Source organism: Amblyomma americanum, chromosome 10 (assembly GCF_052857255.1).
Source record: "Amblyomma americanum isolate KBUSLIRL-KWMA chromosome 10, ASM5285725v1, whole genome shotgun sequence".
NCBI lineage: Eukaryota > Metazoa > Arthropoda > Arachnida > Ixodida > Ixodidae > Amblyomma > Amblyomma americanum.
In genome coordinates this window covers 86,707,308-86,728,866 of record NC_135506.1, presented here as the reverse complement: position 1 = coordinate 86,728,866, position 21,559 = coordinate 86,707,308, and the positions used below count along the sequence as shown (strand labels likewise).

The window sequence follows — 21,559 nt, the reverse complement described above, 5'->3', positions numbered from 1 at the left end:
CGGTCTCTCAGTCGCCGGTCATGAAAACGGGGGCAGCTTCTCGGATCCTCCAGTGGTCGGCTACGAAACAACAGCGGCGGCCTGAATCGCTGCTAACAAAAACGCTGGCCCAGTACAACGTACTTGCAGTTCTTCATTCCATCCGCACTGAATACTGAACATGAAAGTTGGCGGCATCCTGGTCTTCGCGATTGCCGGTTACAGAAAATGTCGGCCAACGGTCTTCCTTCCTGCTCTTCTGCGCAGCTACAGGTTGAACACAATGGCGGTAACAGCGTAGCTCCGCTAGGCATAGCGACCTCTTCATCCGGCTAAACTCGAAGCGTCTCAAAATGTAACCGCGCTCATTTTCTCAAGAATACTCTTCTCGCATCTAAGAAGCGCCAGTGATGAACTCACTCACTCGATTTCCATAGCTTTAGTACTCCCGGCTATTGCGGCTCCTCGGCAGCGGCCCGGTCCTCAATGACGACGCAGGAGGATCCAAGCAGACGCCGAAACCTTCCGATGAAGTTCAATTTTCCGACTAGGCCTGTTGGCCTAATATATCCCATCCTCGTTGTCAATGCGGTGTCGGCCTGGACAGCCGCAAGAAGTGAGTCGAGACTCAGCAAAACAGGACAAATGACGTTTGGTTAATGGCGACCACCTTCAACTGATCCTCATCACTCCTCTCATGGAATAGCGGCGTCACTTGAAGCAAGCTAGCGTCTGTGTTTTTGTCCGTACTCCGCGTACGACATAGCGTGCGAACCACCAACGTTTGGTAGCAAGACTGTATGAGCGTGACTTCGTGGTTTACGCGTGAGGACCATTAGTGTGCTAGGCCGGCGGTGTTTTCTGTAGCGTTATCTTGGTGTATGTGCAGTGCGGTTTTTTGTTTGTTTCTCAGTGATGTATTAAGTGTGGCGTCTTGTGCTTCCCCTTCGAAGCTTTCTCTCGCCTTGATGGGCATGACATGCATGATGCTCAACCACCGTGAACTAAGAAAGAAGTTCAATCGTTTCTCGGGTTGGACCGGTTTTTATAGAAAGTTTATACCTAATTATGCGCACGTTACAGAGCCGCTGATGTCATTCACAAAAAAAGCTAGTGATAAGGTAGAATGGACGTCCGTGCATGAGCAAGCCTTCGCACAGTTCGAACAACATATGATTCAACCAAAGGTGTTGCTGCCTCCAGACACGAAAAAACATTTGTTTTGCGGGAAGATGCTTCCGACAGAGCTCTCGGAGCTGTGTTGTAATAGGAACAAGATGGGTTTTTGCATCCAGTGTCTTATGCCAGTAAGAAGCTAAACAAAGCAGGGCCGAATTACTCCACTGTAGAAAAAGAATGTCTTGCTGTGTTTGGGTGGTGAAACGTTTCCATCTATATTTTATGGGATACCCTTCCGAATGCAGACTGATCACTATCCTCTTTAATGCATGACAAATCATAAAAATGTGTGCACTTTGAAGAAGGGTTCATGCCACTGCTAACCTTAATATCAGTAAGTGCACCTCCGATATTTTTTCAAGTATACGTTGTTGACAATTGAGAATAGTTATAGGAAGAAACTAGCTATGCATAATAAAAATCTAAGTACACTAAACAAATGATTTTCAGGAACAATACCTAATCACATGAACAGCTTATAATTGAATCGTCACAAATATGATGTCTATATGCCCGGAGCAAATTACTGTTTTCGAAAGCTCACGTACCAAATACCGAATTTATTAAACACCGCGGAGTTCTAGATTTAGTGCTTCAAAATAACACAAATAAATTTTAAAATGAAGTTCGTGCTTTACTGGCTTCACGGGGGATTAAAAGAGCCCGCCTTTAGGATTTATGCTTTTTCGCTTGCTTTGCTACTTGTTTTGTGCGTATCTGTTGCCTATTGTTTGTTTTTAAATGACTGCAGAGGCTTCTTGTGCAGAGATTTAGAAATGTTGCTGCTTGCATCTGAATACCTTTATCCAGGACGACAGGCTCTCCTCAATTGTTTTTTAAAACCTTTAGCCTGTACCTCCTCGTCTATTTCTTGTATTGCTTGAACCGAAAAAAACATTTAATATATTTTTGCTAATATTATAAGGGGTGAAATTCTCCAAAAAGTCTCTTTAAACCCGTCGAGCGTATAACTGCCGAAAATTTGGAGTTATAAAATAATGCTTTATTCGATTAATATCATCGTAAACAGAGTATTTCTGCCTTATGTACAAAAACTGCGACATAAAATAGCGGTTGCGAGTAGTACATGCACACCCAACCGGTGTCAGCAAAATCATCAAAGCAACGCAGGTTGTAGTTCGCCGGAACCGCTGCTCAAACTTCAGAATTGCTGAAGCTTGTAGGGGTAGAAGCAACGGTCGTCCCGGTTTGGGAATGGGACGTGTGTAGCTTTACAGCCAGCAGTCTCTCTCTCAACCACTCTGCGACGTCGTTGAACGCTTGCTCCTTGATGCCTTCTGGTTCCGCGAAGATGCTGTGGTAGGAGCCTTCGTATATCTAGCGCGGAAGAAAAAAAAAGTAATTCCGAAAATCACGTTACCAGGGGGGGGAAATGCACACCATGGAAGGCGCTTTCTCCTACGTTTCGTATCAGAGTCCATGCAAGCTGTACTTTTTCATATTGCCCACGGCTACAATGCTGACTTCACAACTCCAGTTCGCAGTGTAATGAGGACGGGGACACGACAAACGGCAACACAACGGCTACAAGCCTTCACCATCTTTGTCTTAAATGCCTCGAACATTCGTCGCTGAGTCCTCTGAGTCATACAATTGTTCGTCATCCTCCATGTCTATAGAAGATCAGTGCTGCGCAAGTCAAATTCCAGCGGTTGCTGACGTCCATATATAGACCAACAGCGATATGTCACTTAAGCAAGATCCGGTTGCGCTGCTGTCGCCGGCCGTAGGTAAAAGCTGGGCCACCACCCGTAGGAACAGAAGTAAAAAAATATTCTCGGAGCAATTTTCTTATTTGACTGTGCACCTATCATTTACTTTCGTGACAGAAGTCGAGTACAAACTACGTCTGGATGTGAAAGTATAAGACGTCATTTTAAAGAACACTTAACAAAACCCTTTGTGGGGCTAGATGGTGACTTGAAGATTTTTCAGCGCTATATAAGCGACAACTGCACAGAAAGAAGTGCACGAGACAGGCGCTGACTCCAACTATCTTTACTGAAGCTGACACATTCTACATATATCCACAACGAAAGACCAAGTGGCGTAATTTTGAAACACCGGAAGAGGCGCGCGGGAGTCATCTCCGGCTGGGGGTACGGGCCGGATGAACGGCTCATAAACACACAGGCAAACAAGATTTTTCGAAATTTTTTCCATGTTTCATACAGTACCAACATAGGCGGCTGTTCATCGGCAGTTGGCGAGTACTTGGAAGAAGCATGAGATAAAGTATGTAACGTCATTTAGACGCTATCTTTTCAAAATGCCTCCATATATGTCTGTTGTGAAGCTGGACGTAACCCCAAGAGGCGCTCTGTCTCCTGCATGTTTCGCTCTCTCACTTGAATCATGAGAGTGCAGCACACAAAAACAGCACAGGACACGGCATAGACACCGAAGAAGAAAGGTCGGGTGCTGACTACAAACTGACTATTGTGAAGGGACTCGACACTTTAAAAAGCCAATACAAACCACGTATCAATCAGGGAGCCAGTGAAGCGTGAAGGCAAAAGAGGAAAAAGAAGAAAAGAAGGTTATTTCATCCACACGGTCAAAGGGCGAAGTCGAAAACAAAAGTCACGGCAAGCGATCACGCAAAAGGATGACACTGATAATTGCGGATTTTTGTGGCGCAAGGGATTCCAAGGCCAAAGAACGCCATGGCGAAAGATGTTTTCGACTGCTCAAGGCGGTGCCAACGATTCATTTTCCAAGCACTTCATCTGAGAGATGCCGAGCACCAGGCCAGGGGAAAGCTGGTACCGGTTGTATCACCGGTGGGTACAACGCGGCACTGGGGATCGAACTCTGTACCTCCCACATGCAAGGGGGAGACCCAACCACTTGGCCACCGCTGCAGTGCGAATCACTAAAACATAGAAGCAAAAGCAGAGTTACAATCTAAAAACACATAAAGCTTATACAGCCCTAAGGAGGCCTACATGTAACGGGGCTAAAATATTAAAACAACAATGACAGTGATTAGGAGGCAGGTGAGTGTGCAAGAAGCACTCACAACAACGAACCAAAAAGCCGTGTCACATTCTGAAAACAGGTAAAAGCCTATACAATTTTGTACACGCTTTTATTTGCGATGGTGATGCCATCAGATGCGTGCACATACTCTCATCTCTCTTCTCACCACATAGTCACCCATCACGGCCCTCATTATTCTGCTCCTCCTCTTTCCCAGTGCAGAGTAGCAGACCAGATATAAACCTTTGTGGCTGGCCTCTTTGCGCTGGTTTCATTACATATATATATATATATATAATACTTATGAAGGTAGCCAACAGCCGCCAAAACCAAGGTGCATAGGGGAATGTTTAATTTTTTATGTGTTGTTCTTATCAGTGGGATAATAATACTTATATTAATCTATCGCCTAAAAATTACTTATAAAGCAGCAGAAAAAACAACCGTGCCGCCGGTGGGATCCGAACCCACGACCTCCGAATATCGCGTCCAGTGCTCTACGAACTGAGCTACGGCGACGGCTGTCCAGTCTGCTGCTCTCGTGGGTATTTATGTTTATTTGGTGTACGCGAACCTTGAGAGTGTTCACCAGCCCCGCCCTCGACCATAGCGGCGGACGTAGCACGTCCTGTAATACCGCGAGCGTGACGTGGAACGTCATCTAACGGCGCTGGTGAACACTCTCAAGGTTCGCGTGCACCAAATAAACATAAATACCCACGAGAGCAGCAGATTGGACCGCCGTCGCCGTAGCTCAGTTGGTAAGAGCACCGGACGCGATATTCGGAGGTCGTGGGTTCGGATCCCACCGGCGGCATGGTTGTTTTTTCTGCTGCATGCTTTATAAGTAATTGTCTTTAAGCGATTTATTAATCTAAGTAATATTATCCCACTGATAAGCACAACACATTAAAAAAATAACGTTACCCTATGCACCTTGGTTTCGGTGACTGTTGGCTCCCTTCATAAGCTTTTCAAACGAGCCCCTCATTTACTTTACCTTGTCTGCTAATAGCTTAACGAGGGTCTCGGTTCTGGCAGTCTTGATGCCACAGGTTTCTTAGGAGGGCTCTCGCACAGTTTCCGACCTCGCCGTTAGATGACGTTCCACGTCACGCTCGCGGTATTACAGGAAGTCATACATCCGCCGCTATGGTCGAGGGTGGCGCTGGTGAACACTCTCAAGGTTCGCGTACACCAAATAAACATAAATACCCACAAGAGCAGCAGATTGGACAGCCGTCGCCGTAGCTCAGTTGGTAAGTCACCGGACGCGATATTCGGAGGTCGTGGGTTCGGATCCCACCGGCGGCATGGTTGTTTTTTCTGCTGCTTCATTAGTAATTTTCTTTAAGCGATTTATTAATTTAAGTAATATTATCCCACTTATAAGCACAACACATTAAAAAAAATAACGTTCCCCTATGCACCTTCGTTATATATATATATATATATATATATATATATATATATATATATATATATATATATATATATATATATATATATATATATATGTGTGTGTGCGCGCACGCGTGTGTGTGTGTGTGTGTGTGCGTACGAAACTAGGCTGTGTTGCCTTCCGAAGAGAAAATGCTTAAGAGAAGTGGGCACTTCTACACAGACACATTTATTTGTCGAAGTTTCGACCACAGTGCGTTATTCTTCAGGGCTTGCTATTAGTATGTAGCCAAGACATAACACGGCTAAACAGTAAAAACAGTAATGATGAGGCAAACCAAAAAGCGCTAAAATTTTCTACAGTGATCAGAGTCAAACAGGTAAAAGATTTAATGCAGCCGCGAAGATTAAACATGCGAATATATTCAGTTGCAATAGTCCTGCGCCCTGAGAGTTGAGTGAGCAGAGTCGATGTAACGATGTGAAAAATGGAAGAAACAAATTTCAGACACGGTCCAGGAAACACATTTCTTTTTTGTGCAATTAAACTGGAGGTGTGCTGAAACACAGTGACCTGCCTTCATGATGTGATACTCCTCCATCACTTGCTTTTCAATTTTGTTCTTTGCCGTCCCCATGAATCTAGTACTGGCTAATAAAGGCTGAAAGGTGTGGGTAGGCTGATTGCAGTGGTCAGAAAGATGTCCCCCAGATCTGTTTTCTACATTGAGGAAGTGCGTTGAGGAAGTTAATGTGAATCGCGCATGCCCTCTTGGAGCTGGACATGCTGACGTATGCGTTGCATTTACGCACTAAAACAGTCGATCAAATAAGACAGTCGAGGTTCCTTTAGACTTTAGATGGTAATGAGTTGTCCAATGGTATAATAAGCCTACGAAATCGAACCAGCCACTGTAGCAGATGACCGCACAGACGCTAACCCCAGTCGACTCCGACGTCCGCGAGGGCGCCTATTTCCGTAAACACAGTGCTGGCCATAGACCAACACCATGCTTATAAACATAAAAGGTACTCGTGGATGCCGGCGCCTAGAGTTGCTCTATAAGTACCTACAGTTTCGCGCTTGTTTTGTTTTCCCCGGGTTACTCAGGCCTCATTTGACCAATTGCAATCACATGGATTAAAAGCATCCATGAATTGCGGAGAAGCCAACTCATTTGCATTGTAAAGCACGAGACCGTTCCTGACAGTAAATTTATACACCCACTGTCCTTGCATTTCGTGGCATTTTTTTTTAAATCCCAGAGCGCATGTTCACTCAAAAATACGTTTTCTTATCAATAACACGCAATTTTATCAATAGTGGTCGGTAATTGTTTTAAAAGAACGTTTCTGATTTCTGGCGCTAAAAACAGATGGCTCCACCCACCCATATGGCGATTATTTTTTTTTGTAACTCATTCAGGTAGACCTCAGAGAAGCTGACGCATTGCAATCAAGCTGGGACATTCAATGAAAGAGTAATCTGCCTAAAACAAAGGTTGGCAAGCAATAAACAAGCGGATTGGGCCTGAACTCGCTCTGACCATTGCACCAAGTCCTCCTCCTGCATGCAAGAGTTGCGCCATTCACTAATAATTTGTATGCATTTTGTGGCAACTCAGCAGACCTACTTGAAACTCTAGATACAGTAACTCAACCAGAACCTAAACCGGAGCCCAGTGTGCGCGGTGGGCGGTCTAAGTAAGGTTAGCGGCCATAGGAGGGCATGTGAAAAGTTTTCATCCCAGCGTGAAGAATAAAAAAGTTCATCTTAGACCAGATTGTGAGAGTATAGAACGTGATTCTAAAGGCGGTGTATTTTATATCACTGCGATAAGTGCGCTTGGGAGTCACCCTGGGCTGCAAGCACGGGACGGGGTTTAAGTTCTGCAATCCACGCTCCAAGGAATGTTTTCTGAAAATCTCCATTCCAGGCGCCAACATGGGCTAAAAATTGGAGATTCCCGGACGAAGCCTCTCTACAACCATTTCGATGCATCAAGCCTGTGCCCCTGATCCCTTAATTTTCTACGCGGAGCCGAAATCAAGAATATAAGAAACATCCCGGATTTCCAGCCTCCAAGTGTAAGATGGCTGACCCTTAATTTAGCGACTATCGGCCTTTACAATACGGGCAATGACAATGTCGTCAGCCCTTACGAGGAAGCGTTCAAGTTCGTTCTCACTGCATGGCCTGAAACCGAGATTATAGATGTTTTTAGCATACCGGAGACCTACTACCGGTGAAGTATACCGGTTTACCGGACGCCGGCTGCGAACGCGCAGTGGCTCCCCCTAACCCCAGCAGTGCCACTGCGCATGCGCAAGATGAGTCCGGTAAACCTGTATACGTCTCCTGTAGTACGTCTCCGGTATGGTAAAGACGTCCAATATCCGCCACATTCATATTGTCGCGGGCCCTCAATCGCCGGCGAATTTACAAAATTGCCGGACAGTGGAAAACTTCAATTGACGCGGCTTCATGTTCAACAGAAGTTCTTCGAACTTCAACTGTAGAGTCATTGATCTTTGCGGACATCGGCAAAACGTGTTATTCATCCTTCACTCTCTACAGGCGTTCCAGCAACCAGGGTCCTAGCTGCTGATGGGTTGCAGCATCCGTGTTTTGGGACCACAGCGGTGGCCTAGTGGTTGAGCATCCGCTTCGCATGTTTGAGGTGCGGGTTTCCATCCCCAGTTACGCCGGGTACCCACCGGTGATACAATAGGTTAAAGCTTTTGGTGCTCGGCTTATTAAGGGTGCAGTGCTTAGAAAATTGGTCTCTGAGCCTATTTCCGAAAACACATTGTGCCATGGCGCTCTTTGGCCTTAGATGTCCTTTAGCCATAAAAATTCACTGTCATCCCCATAAAGTTTTAGAGGCAGTTCGGTGCGCGCATGGAACATTTTCATCCTTCTTCTAATTGCCCGGTGGCACTGCTTGGCACCGTGGAAAGATCAGCTCCCAGCATCAAAAAGCGTCCGGCTTGCCGTGGAGCAGAACACACTAAAAGCTTTAAACTGTTCTGAGGTCATCACCGGACCCAAAGAAGTTGCGGGTCCTGCCGCAACCCCAGGCTTCCTGACAACTGCGGAGACAGAACGTCAGACTCAACCAAGACAGACACCTTGTTTGCAAGACTGGTGTCTAAATTTTCTCCAGAAAAATAGTTGGCTGAATCCAACACCGAGACATTAACGTGCCGCCAGATTCACGAAGCCAATAACTACCCCCAATCAGGAAGACAAAACACTCTTGAAAAAGATCGATCTGCAGATTGAAGCGTCAGGCTAAATAAAAATATTTCCTTCTTCGAAGGGTAAGACTTATTTTGCACGCAAGGACGTTATTTTCTCGCAAGCTATATACTTAAATACATGTATGTATGTGTGTGTGTGCGTGCGTGGGTGCTAATCTGTTAAAAAATGAATAGTTTTGTGTGCTGGGCGCACACTTTGTCTACTCTTGTCGGGTGCCTCACCAAGGGTACCTACCAGATTCAAAGGGCTACACCACGATCATCATCACCATGCACTACCCTGTAGGAGGAATGACAACATGCAGTTGCGATGTCAGTGGCTGTCTATAAGAAGCGGGGCGTGGTCTTCTCTGTCTGCACGTAGCAGTGGTTGCGGCTCGGCTGAAGCCAGCCGAATGGCTCGTGCACTTTCCTTTTCATTCTTCCTTCAGTCGCAATAACAGCAGCTATGAATGACAGTTTTTCAGTGAGAACTTTTATAAGGGACAGTTTCATTCTCCGATCTCGCGTACTGCCCCGTGCACGCAGCCGTAGCTCCCGCGTCGTCCAACCATCGCCGTCGTCGGATGAGAAGCGCAGTCATCAGACGCCACCGAATGCTTTCAAGCGCCTCTCGGACGCTCTCTGCTCTCCGTGTAGGAGGTTATTTGTAAGGGTAAGGCGCGGTCGGGCATTTATTAGCGTGGGCAGAGAAAAAGAAAGAAAAATAGTGCTGCCCAGTGGAAATATCCCGCGAACTTTACCTACAGGTAATATTGCGTTGTGTGTGTTTATGGCACATAGGCCGCCAAGGCCATCATGCGCCAAGCACAAGATATGTTTTTGTTGAAATTTATAGAACTGTGGAAAGTCGTAGGTGGTGTAGACGGTCTAAGACGTTAGTAATACACAGTGATCACATAGAAACCACATTTTAGAGCTGTCTATTAGTCGAAGGTTTAAGGAGAGCTGGGTAAACTCGGCAGTTATTCTTGGCTGGGCAAGGATATCGAGGCTCCCTACGGATCCAATAAAGACCTTAGCCTTCGTCTCAGGAATGAGAAAGTGGTTGAAGTCTACCGAATGTTAACAAAGCAGTCTGTCAGAATTTAAAGTTTTTCGAGAAGTCCTGCTTCTCTTAAAAATTTAAGTACAAAATACATGTCAACAATTGCATTATCTCCTAAAAGCACTCATGGATGAAAAGTATTGTATGGGTTATAAAATTGAATAAAGTACTTTTTTCTTAGCTTTTCCAGTTTAACACACAACAAAATAAAATGTTATGTGGTTAACTGTAACATCATGTCCGCAGTCTTCGCAAACAGGTTTGTATTCTTTTGTTTGCGGGAAGTTGTGCGTAAGGCGTGCAGTCCTTATTCGGAGAAGGCAGAGAATCACTTCCTTGAAACATTCCTGATGCACAGATCTCTTCCATTCGCCTAAAACCGGCTATAACAAATATATTTTGTTATTTAGTTTGATGTTCCAAGACAATTGCAATTTATTTCTTAATTTATGAGTTTTCTTCTAAGTTCATGCAATCCTTGAAGGGCATATTTACTTTATTTACTCGCCACGAGTTTCAGCAGCCCACAAGTCTGCTTTCTCGTTGCCTTTTCTTCCCATATGAATAGGGACCCAGCAGAGTTGAACGTTCTGTCCTTGAGCTGTGGCTGTTACTATGTTGTGCATGATGTCACAAAGTAGCGACGTCATTGAATTTTTAGAGTGAACAGCTTTAAGTACACTTATTGAATCTATGTAGATAATAATATTTGCGAGATTGTTGTTTATTATTTTTCTACGGCCACACGGACTGCGTAATTTTCTGCAGTGAAGATGGATGCGCACAGTGGAAGCCGTGCAGTGTCCTCCGAATTCCCTCGCACCACTGAGCTTCCTACGTAAACATTCGTTTTTGAACAATCCGTAAAAATATCTGTCTACTTGCCGAATTTTGCTCAAGTGCAAGAAATCCTTTGTATGATATGTTGTTGTGAAATCTGTTTTATGCAGAACCGTGTAAGAGTGAAACAGCAGATTCGAGGGAGCATGTACCATGGAGGTAGTAGATCTAGTTTTTGGGCACTGTCAGGTAGCGTCCTATATATTGAGATTCTGGCATATTTCTTCGAATCACAATATAAATGGTCGGGTGGCTTGAGGTTTGTTGGTGAACATTGTTCTAGAAGGACATTTAGTTACTAGAAATAAGGTGCCTCCTGGTAGAGATCTTACTTTAAACACATATGCACAAGTCAGTCGTTCTTCTGATTTCAACTGAGGGTTCATGTATTGGAGTTGTGTACTGGATCCAGTCTTTTTAGATATGACGGTCTTGCTGAACCATACACAGTGCACCCATAATCTAAGTAGTAACGTACTAAAGAGCAATAGATGTGCAAAAGACGCTTTCTATTAGACCCGCAATACTTCCTTGAAAGCACTTTGAGTATTTTTAGAGATTTGGAGGCTTTTTTTCAGTGTATTTATGTGGGGCAGGTATGTTAGGTTTTATCTAATGTTATGCCTAAGATTTATGGTCTTGTTTTATTGGTGACTTGGCTTTATTTAGGTGTAGAGTGGGGTCTTGTGTAGGACTCTTTTGAGCGGGAAAAGAAGCGCGACTGTTTTTTCGTTGGGAGAACCTAAACCCGTTTCTATCTGCCAAAGTTGGTGGTGTGGTGAAAGTAATTTGTATCTGTCGTTTGCAGGTTGATAGACTGTAGGATGTGCATGCTATTTGAAGGTCGTCAACATATATTGAGCATATGATGAACTAAGGAATCATTTTCGTTATGGAACTCATTTTTACTACAAAATGTGTGCTACTTAGAATACACCCCTGCGGTACCGCATTCTCCCGAACGAATTTCTCGGAAAGTGTTGAACCGAGGCGTATGTAAAATGAACGTTCTGACAGGAAATCTTTCAGGCAGTTCAGCGTCCATCACGGACACCTAGATTTCCTAGGTCACGAAGATTGCCAACCTGCAGGCAGTGTCGAAGGCCTTTCCATGTCAAAAAATACCGCTAGACAGAATTGCTTCTGTATGAAGGCTTGTTTCACAGTGTTTTTAAGGCGGACGAGATGATTTTAAACCCTCATTGATGGACGCCAAGAAGTTTACGGGATTCAAGGATAAACATTAACCTGATATATAATACACTTGCGAAAGAATTGGCGAGGAAACTTGTGAGTGTGATCAGTCTGTAGCTACCAGCGGAGGTTGGTTGCTTTCTGGGCTTAAAGAATAACACAAATACTGCTTGTTTCTGGGCCTCTAGTGTTTTTCCCTGTTTCCATATTTTCGAAAAATTTTATATACTCCTACTGAGGCATTGGAAATGTGCGCAAGCATCTCGTAATGTACTTTATCAGGACCAGGTGCTGCCCGTGTACCGCCGGAGAGTAATTTATGGATTTCCTCGAGTGTAAGTAAGCTGTTATATGGCTCGTTCGAACCACCACAAGTTCGAAGTCTTTCTTTTTCGGCTATGTTTCAGAGTTTTAAAAATGACTCTCTGTAGTGTGCGGAAATAGAAATTCTAGAAAAAATGTTCTGCCAGAATGTCTGCCTCTACTTCAATAATTGTTTGTACACCTGAGGCTGTGAGAAAAGGGATTGTTAAGGTTGAGTAGCTCGAATTTATTTTGTGGACTTGCTCCCACATTTTCTTAAATGTTGCTGAACTATTTATAGATGATATATAGTTTTGCCACAATGTTTTTTCAGCACTTTCACGGATATACCTTGGTTAGGCTCTTGACGTTTTGAAATTGATAAGGTTGGCAGGTGTAGGAAATGTAGAAATTTCCCCCATGCTTTATTTTGTTTCCTTTTTGCTTGTTTACATTCTTGTGAATACCACACTTCATGGTATTGTCGTGCCACACCTGAGGGCTGGGGAATACACAGGCGTGCAGCTCGAATTATGCAGGCTGTGAGCATTTCATTAGGTTCGTCAAGATTTAGGTCATTCGAAAACAGTTTCTCCAGACCAGCATTTTCACAGAACAGTGCGCAGTCACCCAAGTGTAACTTCCAACAGCGAGGTTTGTTCCGGATGATTGACGGAGAGGATCACAAGCTAATAATTATTAGCAAATTATCACTTCCCCGTGTATCATCCGAAACATCTCATAAAAAATCCGTAAAAAGATGGTAAACTAAACAATAAATCTAAACAGCTCAGTCTTCGAGTGCTTAGGGAGCAATATTTGTGTTTCGTGAACTAAGTAGACAGACACTATTGCACAGACTAACATCTTCTAAAATGCGATATCTAGTGTTAGTTTCTTCACTTCCCCCCCCCCCCCCCCAAAAAAAAGTGTGCATTAAATCCCCAAATAGGGAGATGCGGTTCTGGCAGCTGTTCTAGAAGTGCTTCTATGTCGTCAAGTGTAACTGTTAGGTGTGGCTCGAGATATACGGAACATATTGTGGTAGTTTTAGAATTAACATAAGTGGCTGCAAGAGCTTCAAATTTGGTTTTTAACTGGATTTCACGAGTTGAAACAACGGACTGGATGATAATCGGGAAACCTTCAGAGAGCTTACTCGCTTGCTGTCGGTTGGGCCAAAAAACTTTTTACTTTTTTAAAACGTTTGCAGGTTTAAAACCCAGGTTAGTTTCCTGTAGGGATAGAGCCACACGGGAAAGCGAGTGTAAAAGATCTGTTACATCACTGTAGTTTACAGGTGCCAGCAGTTACAACTAATTAGGAACGTCATATTAGACAAGATTTTCTTGGGGGGAAGAGGGGGAGTATAAACAACTTGTACAAGATTTTGAGGGTCCTGTTACGAGGGTCCTGTCTTTTCTTTTTCGCTCAAGAGAGCTGTGGCGCTGCTGCAGCCGGGGCGAGTTCTGTTTAGTGTCCATTGCCTTACTAGAGGCTCTCTGGACAGTCGCGGAGAACTCGCGGGTGTGAGGTTTGGAGGCCTCTTCCGACTGGGGATGCCTTGCGGGCAGCCGGCTGAAATGGCGGTGGGCCCCTTTTTACGGGTGGCAGGGCGGCCTTCGCTGCGTCAGCCGGGGGCGGGGATGGCCCTGCCAGACGCTCTGGCTGAGCAGTGGCCAGAGCCGGGTGTTGTGTTTCACCCCTGCGCACCACATGTGCGAAATTTGTCTTTGCCGTGAATAGAAATAGATTTGTGAGTGCCAGTCTTTTCCTAGCTTCACTTAATATTGATGTTTTCTTTTGTTTTCTGGCTTACAATTTCTTATTAGTTTTTTCATCTAGGGCAAGATCTGGAGTAAGCAGGGTGGCCTCCTTCCCGGTTGACACACAAGGACGCCACTGCATCTCAGTTCTCAGTTGCGTGCTCTTTCGAGGCATATTTCCTGCAGGTTTTACGACCGCGGTAGTTGTTTGACCTATGACCACATCTTTGACAGTAGAAGCGTCTGCGAGGGTTCTGTATATACGGTCCAATTTGAATTTTCAGGTAACCTACATCTGTTGTTTTTGGTAGTGTGGTAGCATTGAATGCCAGGATCAGGTGCCTTGCAGGAATTTCGTTGTCGTCTTTTCAGATAGTTTTACTTTTAAGATTTACGACAAGTTGGTCAGCAAGACCATCCAACATTTTCTTTTCAGAGATACGTAGGAAGTAAGGGCCATTAATTACGCCACGGACGGTATTGAGTGGTTTATGTGCAGTGATATTGACCGGCACTTCCCCAGTGGATTTAATGTTCGAAAACTTTGCTTACTAAGCTTCAATATATAGTTCAAATAGCAGGTCTCCGCTGGCTATTTTGCTTACTTTGTACTTAAGTCTAAGGCACCTATCAGACATTTTGATAGTAGGAAAAGGCACAATAATCGGGCTGGTTTTGATTGGTCTTCAGAATGTATCACCTGGTATTTAGCAACAGCTTTTTTTGTGCTTTGAAAAAAGTATGCCGTGACTTCTGGCCGCCTCCTTTTGTTGGTACGATCAGAGTTTGAGGAACTGGAAACCATAAAATGGGTACGTTGTTCGGCCACGGTGCCAAACGCCCACCACGGAGCCCAACAAGGGGACTTGACAGGAACTTAGAGATCCTGTAGCAGAAGATAAGGTACTCAGTTTTTAAAGCGAAAGCGTAGCACAAAAGCCGCCCGCCGCCGTCTATGGCACGAAATTAGGATGATGCAGTACCCTGGTGGATGATATCAAAATGGATGTAAGCGAATATGTATAATGATGGTGATGAAATGTAATGTACTACGACCTATGAAAGTCATGACTCGTAGTCATAGTCACCACTCATGAGCCATAGTTACGACGCATGAGTCGGTACTTTACTACGGCAATGTAGCATGACTAAGCACTTTACAAGTAATGTAATGTAATGTAAATGAATGCGTCTACTTAGAGCAAGTAGTGACATCTGATCCGGATCATGACAGGGAAATAACTAGTAGAATAAGAATGGGGTGGATTGCATATGGCAGGTTCTCTCAGATCATGAATGGCAGTGGACCAATATCCCTCAAGAGATTATAATAATAATAATTGGTTTTTGGGCACAGGAAATGGCGCAGCATCTGTCTCATATATCGTTGCACACCTGAACCGCGCCGTAAGGGAATGGATAAAGGAGGGAGTGAAAGAAGAAAGGGAGAAAGGTGCCGTAGTGGAGGGCTCCAGAGAAAAGCATACAACAGCTGTATCTTGCCGGTACTCACCTACGGGGCAGAAACGTGGAGGCTAAAGAACAATGTTCAGCTTAAGCTAAGGACAACGCAGCGAGCCTCTGAAACAAAATGATAGGTGTAACGTTAAGAGAACGAAATCGGGCAGAGTGGATGAGGGAAACACGCGTGTTAGTGGCATCCTAGTGGAAATCAAGAGGAAGATATGGGCTTGGGCAGGGCATGTAATGCGAAGGCAAGATTACCGCTGGTCCTTAAGGTGGGTTCAGACAAGCGGACCGGATGGTGGATGGTCCGGGCGCGTCAGCGTTGTCCGCGTGCCACGTGACGTGAACGGCACTGCTCTGAGCGATCTGGAGCGGGCGGCGCGGTCTTTTCCGCGCCCGGACCGCGGACCGAGTGAAAAAAGCGAGCCCCTTGCTCCCTGCGCGGGATTGACGGCGGGCCGGGATTGTTTTTGCTTGTTTTTGCTTCTAGTTCTCTCAGCGGTGGCTCGAGCGCTCGTCTGGGTAGCTATACGGAATGGAGTCGGCTTCGCTCGATGCTTTTCGCCGTATTTGCAGCTCGACTGCAGCAATGTGTGCCCTTATTTTCGTGTTTCGTTCACCGCGTTGTTCACTCCGCATTTGCTGCACTGCGTCGTTACTGTGTGTCTGAGCGTGTGCGCTTGCGTGAATTCCCGCTTTGCTTTGCTGTTTCTGCTATTATGAGTAATGTTGGAAAAGAGGCGCTCAGTGACGAAGCGACAATTGCGTTTTCAGCGCTCGTTGAGAGCCGCCAACTTATATGAAATATTTAACACGCTGACTACCTCAACATGACGCTAAGGAATAAATGCTGGCAAAAGATCGCCATGGAAATGAATGTGCGACATCCCGAGTCTGCCACGTACACAGTCGGCACGTAATGTTTTTATTTTATTTTTTACTGAAACTTTCGAGCCAAGTGACCTCTCGAACTTGCGCTTGCGATGCATTTTACTTTGTTACGATTCCCTACGCAGGACACTTGAAGGCACTGTTTGGAAATAAGCGTCGGACGTTTCGGAATGAACGTGAAAAATTCAGACTGACTAAGAGCGGCAAGGGCACCGAAGAAGTTTAAGCTGGCCAATGGCGGTTTTACCCGTGCTATTGTCCAACCATGCATGGCTTCGTCCAACATAACCGCCTTTTAGCCGCGCAGGCTTCCTCGTCGTCCTCAGACACTACAATGACTACAGGCAGTGCAGCGAGATGACGCTTTCGCTCGGCGTCCATGTTGAAACTGTGGGTAGCAGAGTTTTCGGATGGCGGCAGAATGTTAGAAGGTTACGTGCACAAATGAGATTACGAAGTTTGCAGGCGTAGGGTAAACGCAACTGGATAAGGACAGGATTTGTTGGAGAGACATGGGAGAGGCCTTTGCCCTGTTGTGGGTGTAGCCAGGCTGATGATGATAAATGGAATGTCTGTAGAGTTTGTACAAAGTATTCATAGATATACCTCCTTGTAATAGTCATGACTCGTGACTCAGTAATTTTGCAACGTACCATGACTCAGCACCTTCAACCACTACATCTAATGAGCTCCATCTACAGCAGCCCTACTCTGGGACCTATTTGTTCCCTGATTTGCATGCGTTTACATTGTTTTGCGAATTTTTTCAAGCAAACTAACAAAATTTATGCCTAAGCTTGATTACCTTCATTTCCTTGTACTTGCTTGGGAGAGCGTCAAAGAATTTCTTCATTGCAGCGACGTCACACACCCTGTCGTCAGAGGGGACTTGCAGCAATATCGGCACCTGGATATAGCTCAGCCTTGCAGCGAAGTCCTGGGATGAGCGAACGATGGGAAATTTTTCTTACATGGAATATGGGCATTTACATAGCGTTTTTTCCTTTATTTCTTTCTTAGAACAAGTCAAGGGGGGGGGGGGCGAAGCAAAAGGCGTAACAACGTCTGATGGGGCGTCGCCCCCCCCCCCCCCCCCCCGCAATACAAAATCAGCAAAAGAATTTAAGTACTATAATTCGGCAAGCGGCATTGCCAATACTTCCAACAGCACCTACTTCCGCCGCGGTAGCTCAATGGTTATGGCACTCGGCTGCTGACACAAAAGACGCTGGTTCGTTCCCGGTCGCGGTGGTCGAATTTCAATGGAAGCGAAATTCTAGAGGCCCGTGTACTCAGCTAAGGCAGTGCACTTAAAAAACGCCTAGGCGGTCAAAATTTCCGGAGCCTTTCACTGCGGCGTCCTCCATAGCCTGACTAGCTTTAGGACGTTAAAACCCCATAAACCAAATCAAATATTTCTACTAAAATCGAAAAAAAGCAGAGAGAATGCCCTTCAGGAAGATACAATAGGCCGCGGCGCATGTCCCTGTTATAAGTCTACTTAAACAAATAGTGAAAGAAGTTATAATTACACAATATTTGAACACTGCGGTGTTCAGCGCCAGTGGTGAGCTAGAAGCCACAGACAAAACGATGCAATACAAACATTTCACACAAAGAAAAAGTCATTATCTAAAGCCTTGCAGTTAGCAGGATTACGCTGATTTTTATTGCGGAAACTCGAAGCCAAGCGAAAGAGCCACGCCTCATTCAAAGCAAAGCACGCTGTGGCATGATGCAATGCCTACAGTGCCAGATTTGAACTGTATGCTGTACCACGGCACTCACTTTAGGTTTGCGGCTGTCAGAAATGACTCCCACGTAGTCGGTGATAATTAGCATTTTTCTTGCGCCAGGCGACTGAGCAAAAGATTGTTCATGCCACGTACAGCAGGGAGAGAAGTTAGCATGTTCAAATGCTTCAATGCAAAATATTAGCGGCGGCGGAGGAATAGAGGGGGGATTGGCTTCAGGAGGGAAGGAAAGGCACTGGCGAGATTAGAAAACGTTTTTAGACGCTTTTCAAAGCGGGAGGCAAAAAAAGCAGCTTTTCATGGCCCGCTCTAGTGTGTCATGAAAAGGAGCGCTCGATCCCCTGTGACCCCTTGATGATGCACCGAGGAAGAATGTAGCCATGCACTCATGGAGGAAGGTACGGTATGGAATGCGCACCGAGAGGTAATGGCAGCGTCAAGTGTGTACACAGTGCATCCTTTAGCTTTCACGGCTGCCGGACAGTTCGGACACCGCTATTAGTGCGATAACGGAGGCCAAGAGTCGGCATTTTGCCTTTAATTACAAATCTAGAATTCGTTGAGAATGATTTTATCTCACGTCTTGCGCCTTAAACAAGGCTGCAGGCCATACGAGTGGTATGTTGCCGTGGAAGCGCAGTGGGTCGCTGGCCATGTAGGACAGCACATCAGGATCTCTTGCATAAAGCGCCAAGTCCAGGGCTGCGATGGGCACACTGGGCAGCACTCGCCCAAGGATCTTTGTCGCTAACTTCTAGAAAGAGATACAGAGCGCGCTTTGAAATATGGGCAGGACCTCGACTAGTTGACACTTCTTCCAGACAGGCAAAATTTTTGAATGCGACTTTCAAAGCGGTGGCTCGCTACTTGTCATTTTCTCAGGCATTTGTGACTGTGACAAGAATCACACATGTATGAATTCAATGTATAAGTACAGTATTTCTATACTGAAAAGCACTGCTTTCGGCTGCAAAGAGGCGCTAATGCTCAAGTAATTTGCACAACTTTGGTCGAACGTCTTCAAGCAAAATAGATGGCAGCGATGTGGATACCTATTAGCACTATTGACGCTCTATCAATCTCTGCAGGATGCCCGAATATCGTCCTTCTCTTTCCAGACATGTTGGTCTGCGGGGTTGCTGAAAGGGCTCCGCAGTACTCCTCAATTGCAAACAAAACGACCCGATCTCCGTTGACCACGGTTGCACATATTTTCTAAGTGTGTTTGTTAGAGAGTCTTTTTTTATATGTTGGAAATACTAACCTTTACCTATCTTATCTATCCCCTGCCTTTTCTTTGTTTTCTTTTTTATACTTCTTTATTTAAACATTGCTTTTTTATGTTCTCTGGCAGCTCTTTTGGTGTTCGCTACGAATGAGAGAATAGCGATGTCCGCCACTACTTTTTCTTCTGGAAAATAAACAGTACCGTACTACGGAGCACCCTGTGCATACGTTATAAGCACCAGACATTTTCTCCATTTAGTTTGAAAGAAATTTACTCGGCCGCAACAACCTGCCGCGTCATATAGCACTGTTACTGAAGATATTCATTTTGTAAGGAACTAAAAGCAATCATTATAGTTGCAACCTTTCCTCTCATATATCATGCTATATATTTATTGTCAGCGCTCAAAAATATCTCTAGGGTGACGGTGCCTCTTGTCCTGAAGCGTCCAGTCTCCACTCTAGGCGCTAATAAATCCTCATAACATTTAACAGCAGCTGATTCAGTGGCCTCCATGTCTTCACACAGGTATTTCGCTCATAAATCAATGTACCTTGTACCACGGCATTAGGGCTTTGTGTGGTGCTAGCAGCGGCGACGCCATGATGATCCCAGCAAAGTCAACGGGCCTTCTTTGGACGGCCAATGCGACCAACAAACCGCCCTGGATGCAACACAGACGATCGAACGCGATTCAGCAGCTTTAGGGCATATCGGTAGACTGGGACTCCAGCTTCAAATCAGCGAACGGAGCCTGGTACTGAAGATTGGCACTTGGCACAAGAAGTAAAGGTACAAGAAGGCGCGAGGCGAGTGTGTCTTATGGATGCAATCGTGCGCCATTTTGACAGCCGTTTAAGATAAAAGAATTTCGAAGTGGCTTGTGTGCCTTCCTTGTTTTGCAACTGGAACGTTTACTAAAAGTCACCATCTTTCTTCCTAACGCTCCGAGAAAGCATTCTTACGGTAACCCCATGGGCACGTTCTCGCATAATTCCTTAGACAACTAATCGTATGGGCAGACGTTCTTGAGAAACGACTTAGGCGCGCTAACAGTGCCGAGTGTCAGGTGTTGCAGCGTTCGTACTTTTGCTCAAAAGTATAATACTGAGTGCGATATTAGTTCGTGCTCCCGGTGGTGGCAGTGCTCATGTCTGCAATCCTTACAACATGCGGAATTTGAACGCTGGCACCAAACGTAAGGCTGTAGTCGCTTCCAGGACTGGAAAAATCGTGCATATAATGCATCCGCCAGGTACTGTGTTCCCCAAACTGGCTCTTATTGATGTAATAAATATTCTGCTTATAAACTCCTCTCTTCTTAGAAGTGCACTGGTGTACATCTTTGCACTCAATGAGCGGGTGTGAGTATTGTAGAAATAGGAAGTCAGGCCTCATGTTGTTACGTAAAATGGCTTTCGTTAAGTTGGGCCACAGCCACTCCGCATTGTGCATTTGCATGAAAATAAGCACTCGTGCAGCGCGTTGCCTTGCAAATCAGCATTTTCAGCTACAAGCTTATATATACTCTGGCTTACCATCGAATGGCCAAAGAGGTAGATGGGCTTGTACGAGAACTTCTTCCTCGTCAAGTCCGCGTGCTGCAGGATGTCGTCCACGTAGTTATCGAAGGACTTGACGGTAGCTCGCGTACCACCGCTCTCACCGTGGCCCACTGCGGAGGCGATTGGGTTCCGTCAACCGAAGACGGGGTGGCAGAGATGTATTAGAAGCACCTCTCTCTCTTTTGTGGCAATCCCATGCCACATAAGAAAGTTGTGCAGCTAAACTGAACGAAACTATATGGGGTTGTGGAAGCACGGTTACTAGAATGACTGTCGCTGTAATTACTTCTAAGTTGACGCAAAGATGCAAAAGCATCCCTTTTTTTCTTTCATGGAAAGCCGGCTAGTCCATATAGTGTCCCTGCTGCCTACTCGCCTTGCCGTGATAATCTACAGGACAATAGCCCTATTAGTAGCTTGAAGAAAAGGCTGGCTGATCTCGAAATTCACTTTCGTAATTATTGTTTTGTGAATATCACCGCAGAAACCGTAAACTACTCTTGAGCAAATCCCTAATAGTTTTGCTTTTTACCAGAAACTCCTACCCTCTTTCGTACATAAAGTTTAAGGATACAAAAAGAGGTGTACTTTTTCCTGACGCGTTGACCTATGGTGAGTCGCGTCGCTAATTAAGTAAGAAAAGAGGCAAGCAGTTTTATATTTCATATAGGCACACG

At 45.2% G+C, this 21,559-nt stretch overlaps 1 protein-coding gene across 1 annotated transcript; it reads right to left on the bottom strand.

Annotated features, from left to right (window-relative positions):
• Nucleotides 1-2,291: 2,291 nt before the first annotated feature.
• Nucleotides 2,292-20,918, bottom strand: LOC144108526 (monoacylglycerol lipase-like). The gene is made up of 5 exons (XM_077641741.1): nucleotides 20,856-20,918; nucleotides 19,871-19,981; nucleotides 18,670-18,843; nucleotides 17,141-17,272; nucleotides 2,292-2,496 (listed from the first exon to the last, which is right to left on the bottom strand). The coding sequence occupies exons 1-5, from the start codon at nucleotides 20,856-20,858 to the stop codon at nucleotides 2,314-2,316; spliced, it is 603 nt and encodes a 200-aa protein (XP_077497867.1). The 5' UTR covers nucleotides 20,859-20,918; the 3' UTR covers nucleotides 2,292-2,313.
• Between the last annotated feature and the right edge of the window lie 641 nt (nucleotides 20,919-21,559).

What these genes read in the sequence shown, in the direction of transcription:
- LOC144108526 (XM_077641741.1), bottom strand. An exon ending in CCTTGTTTAAGGCGCAAGAC is followed by an intron (nt 17,273 to 18,669) that starts GTGAGATAAAAT and finishes CGCTCATCCCAG; the next exon opens with GACTTCGCTGCAAGGCTGAG. An exon ending in GCAAGTACAAGGAAATGAAG is followed by an intron (nt 2,497 to 17,140) that starts GTAATCAAGCTT and finishes CTTCCGCGCTAG; the next exon opens with ATATACGAAGGCTCCTACCA.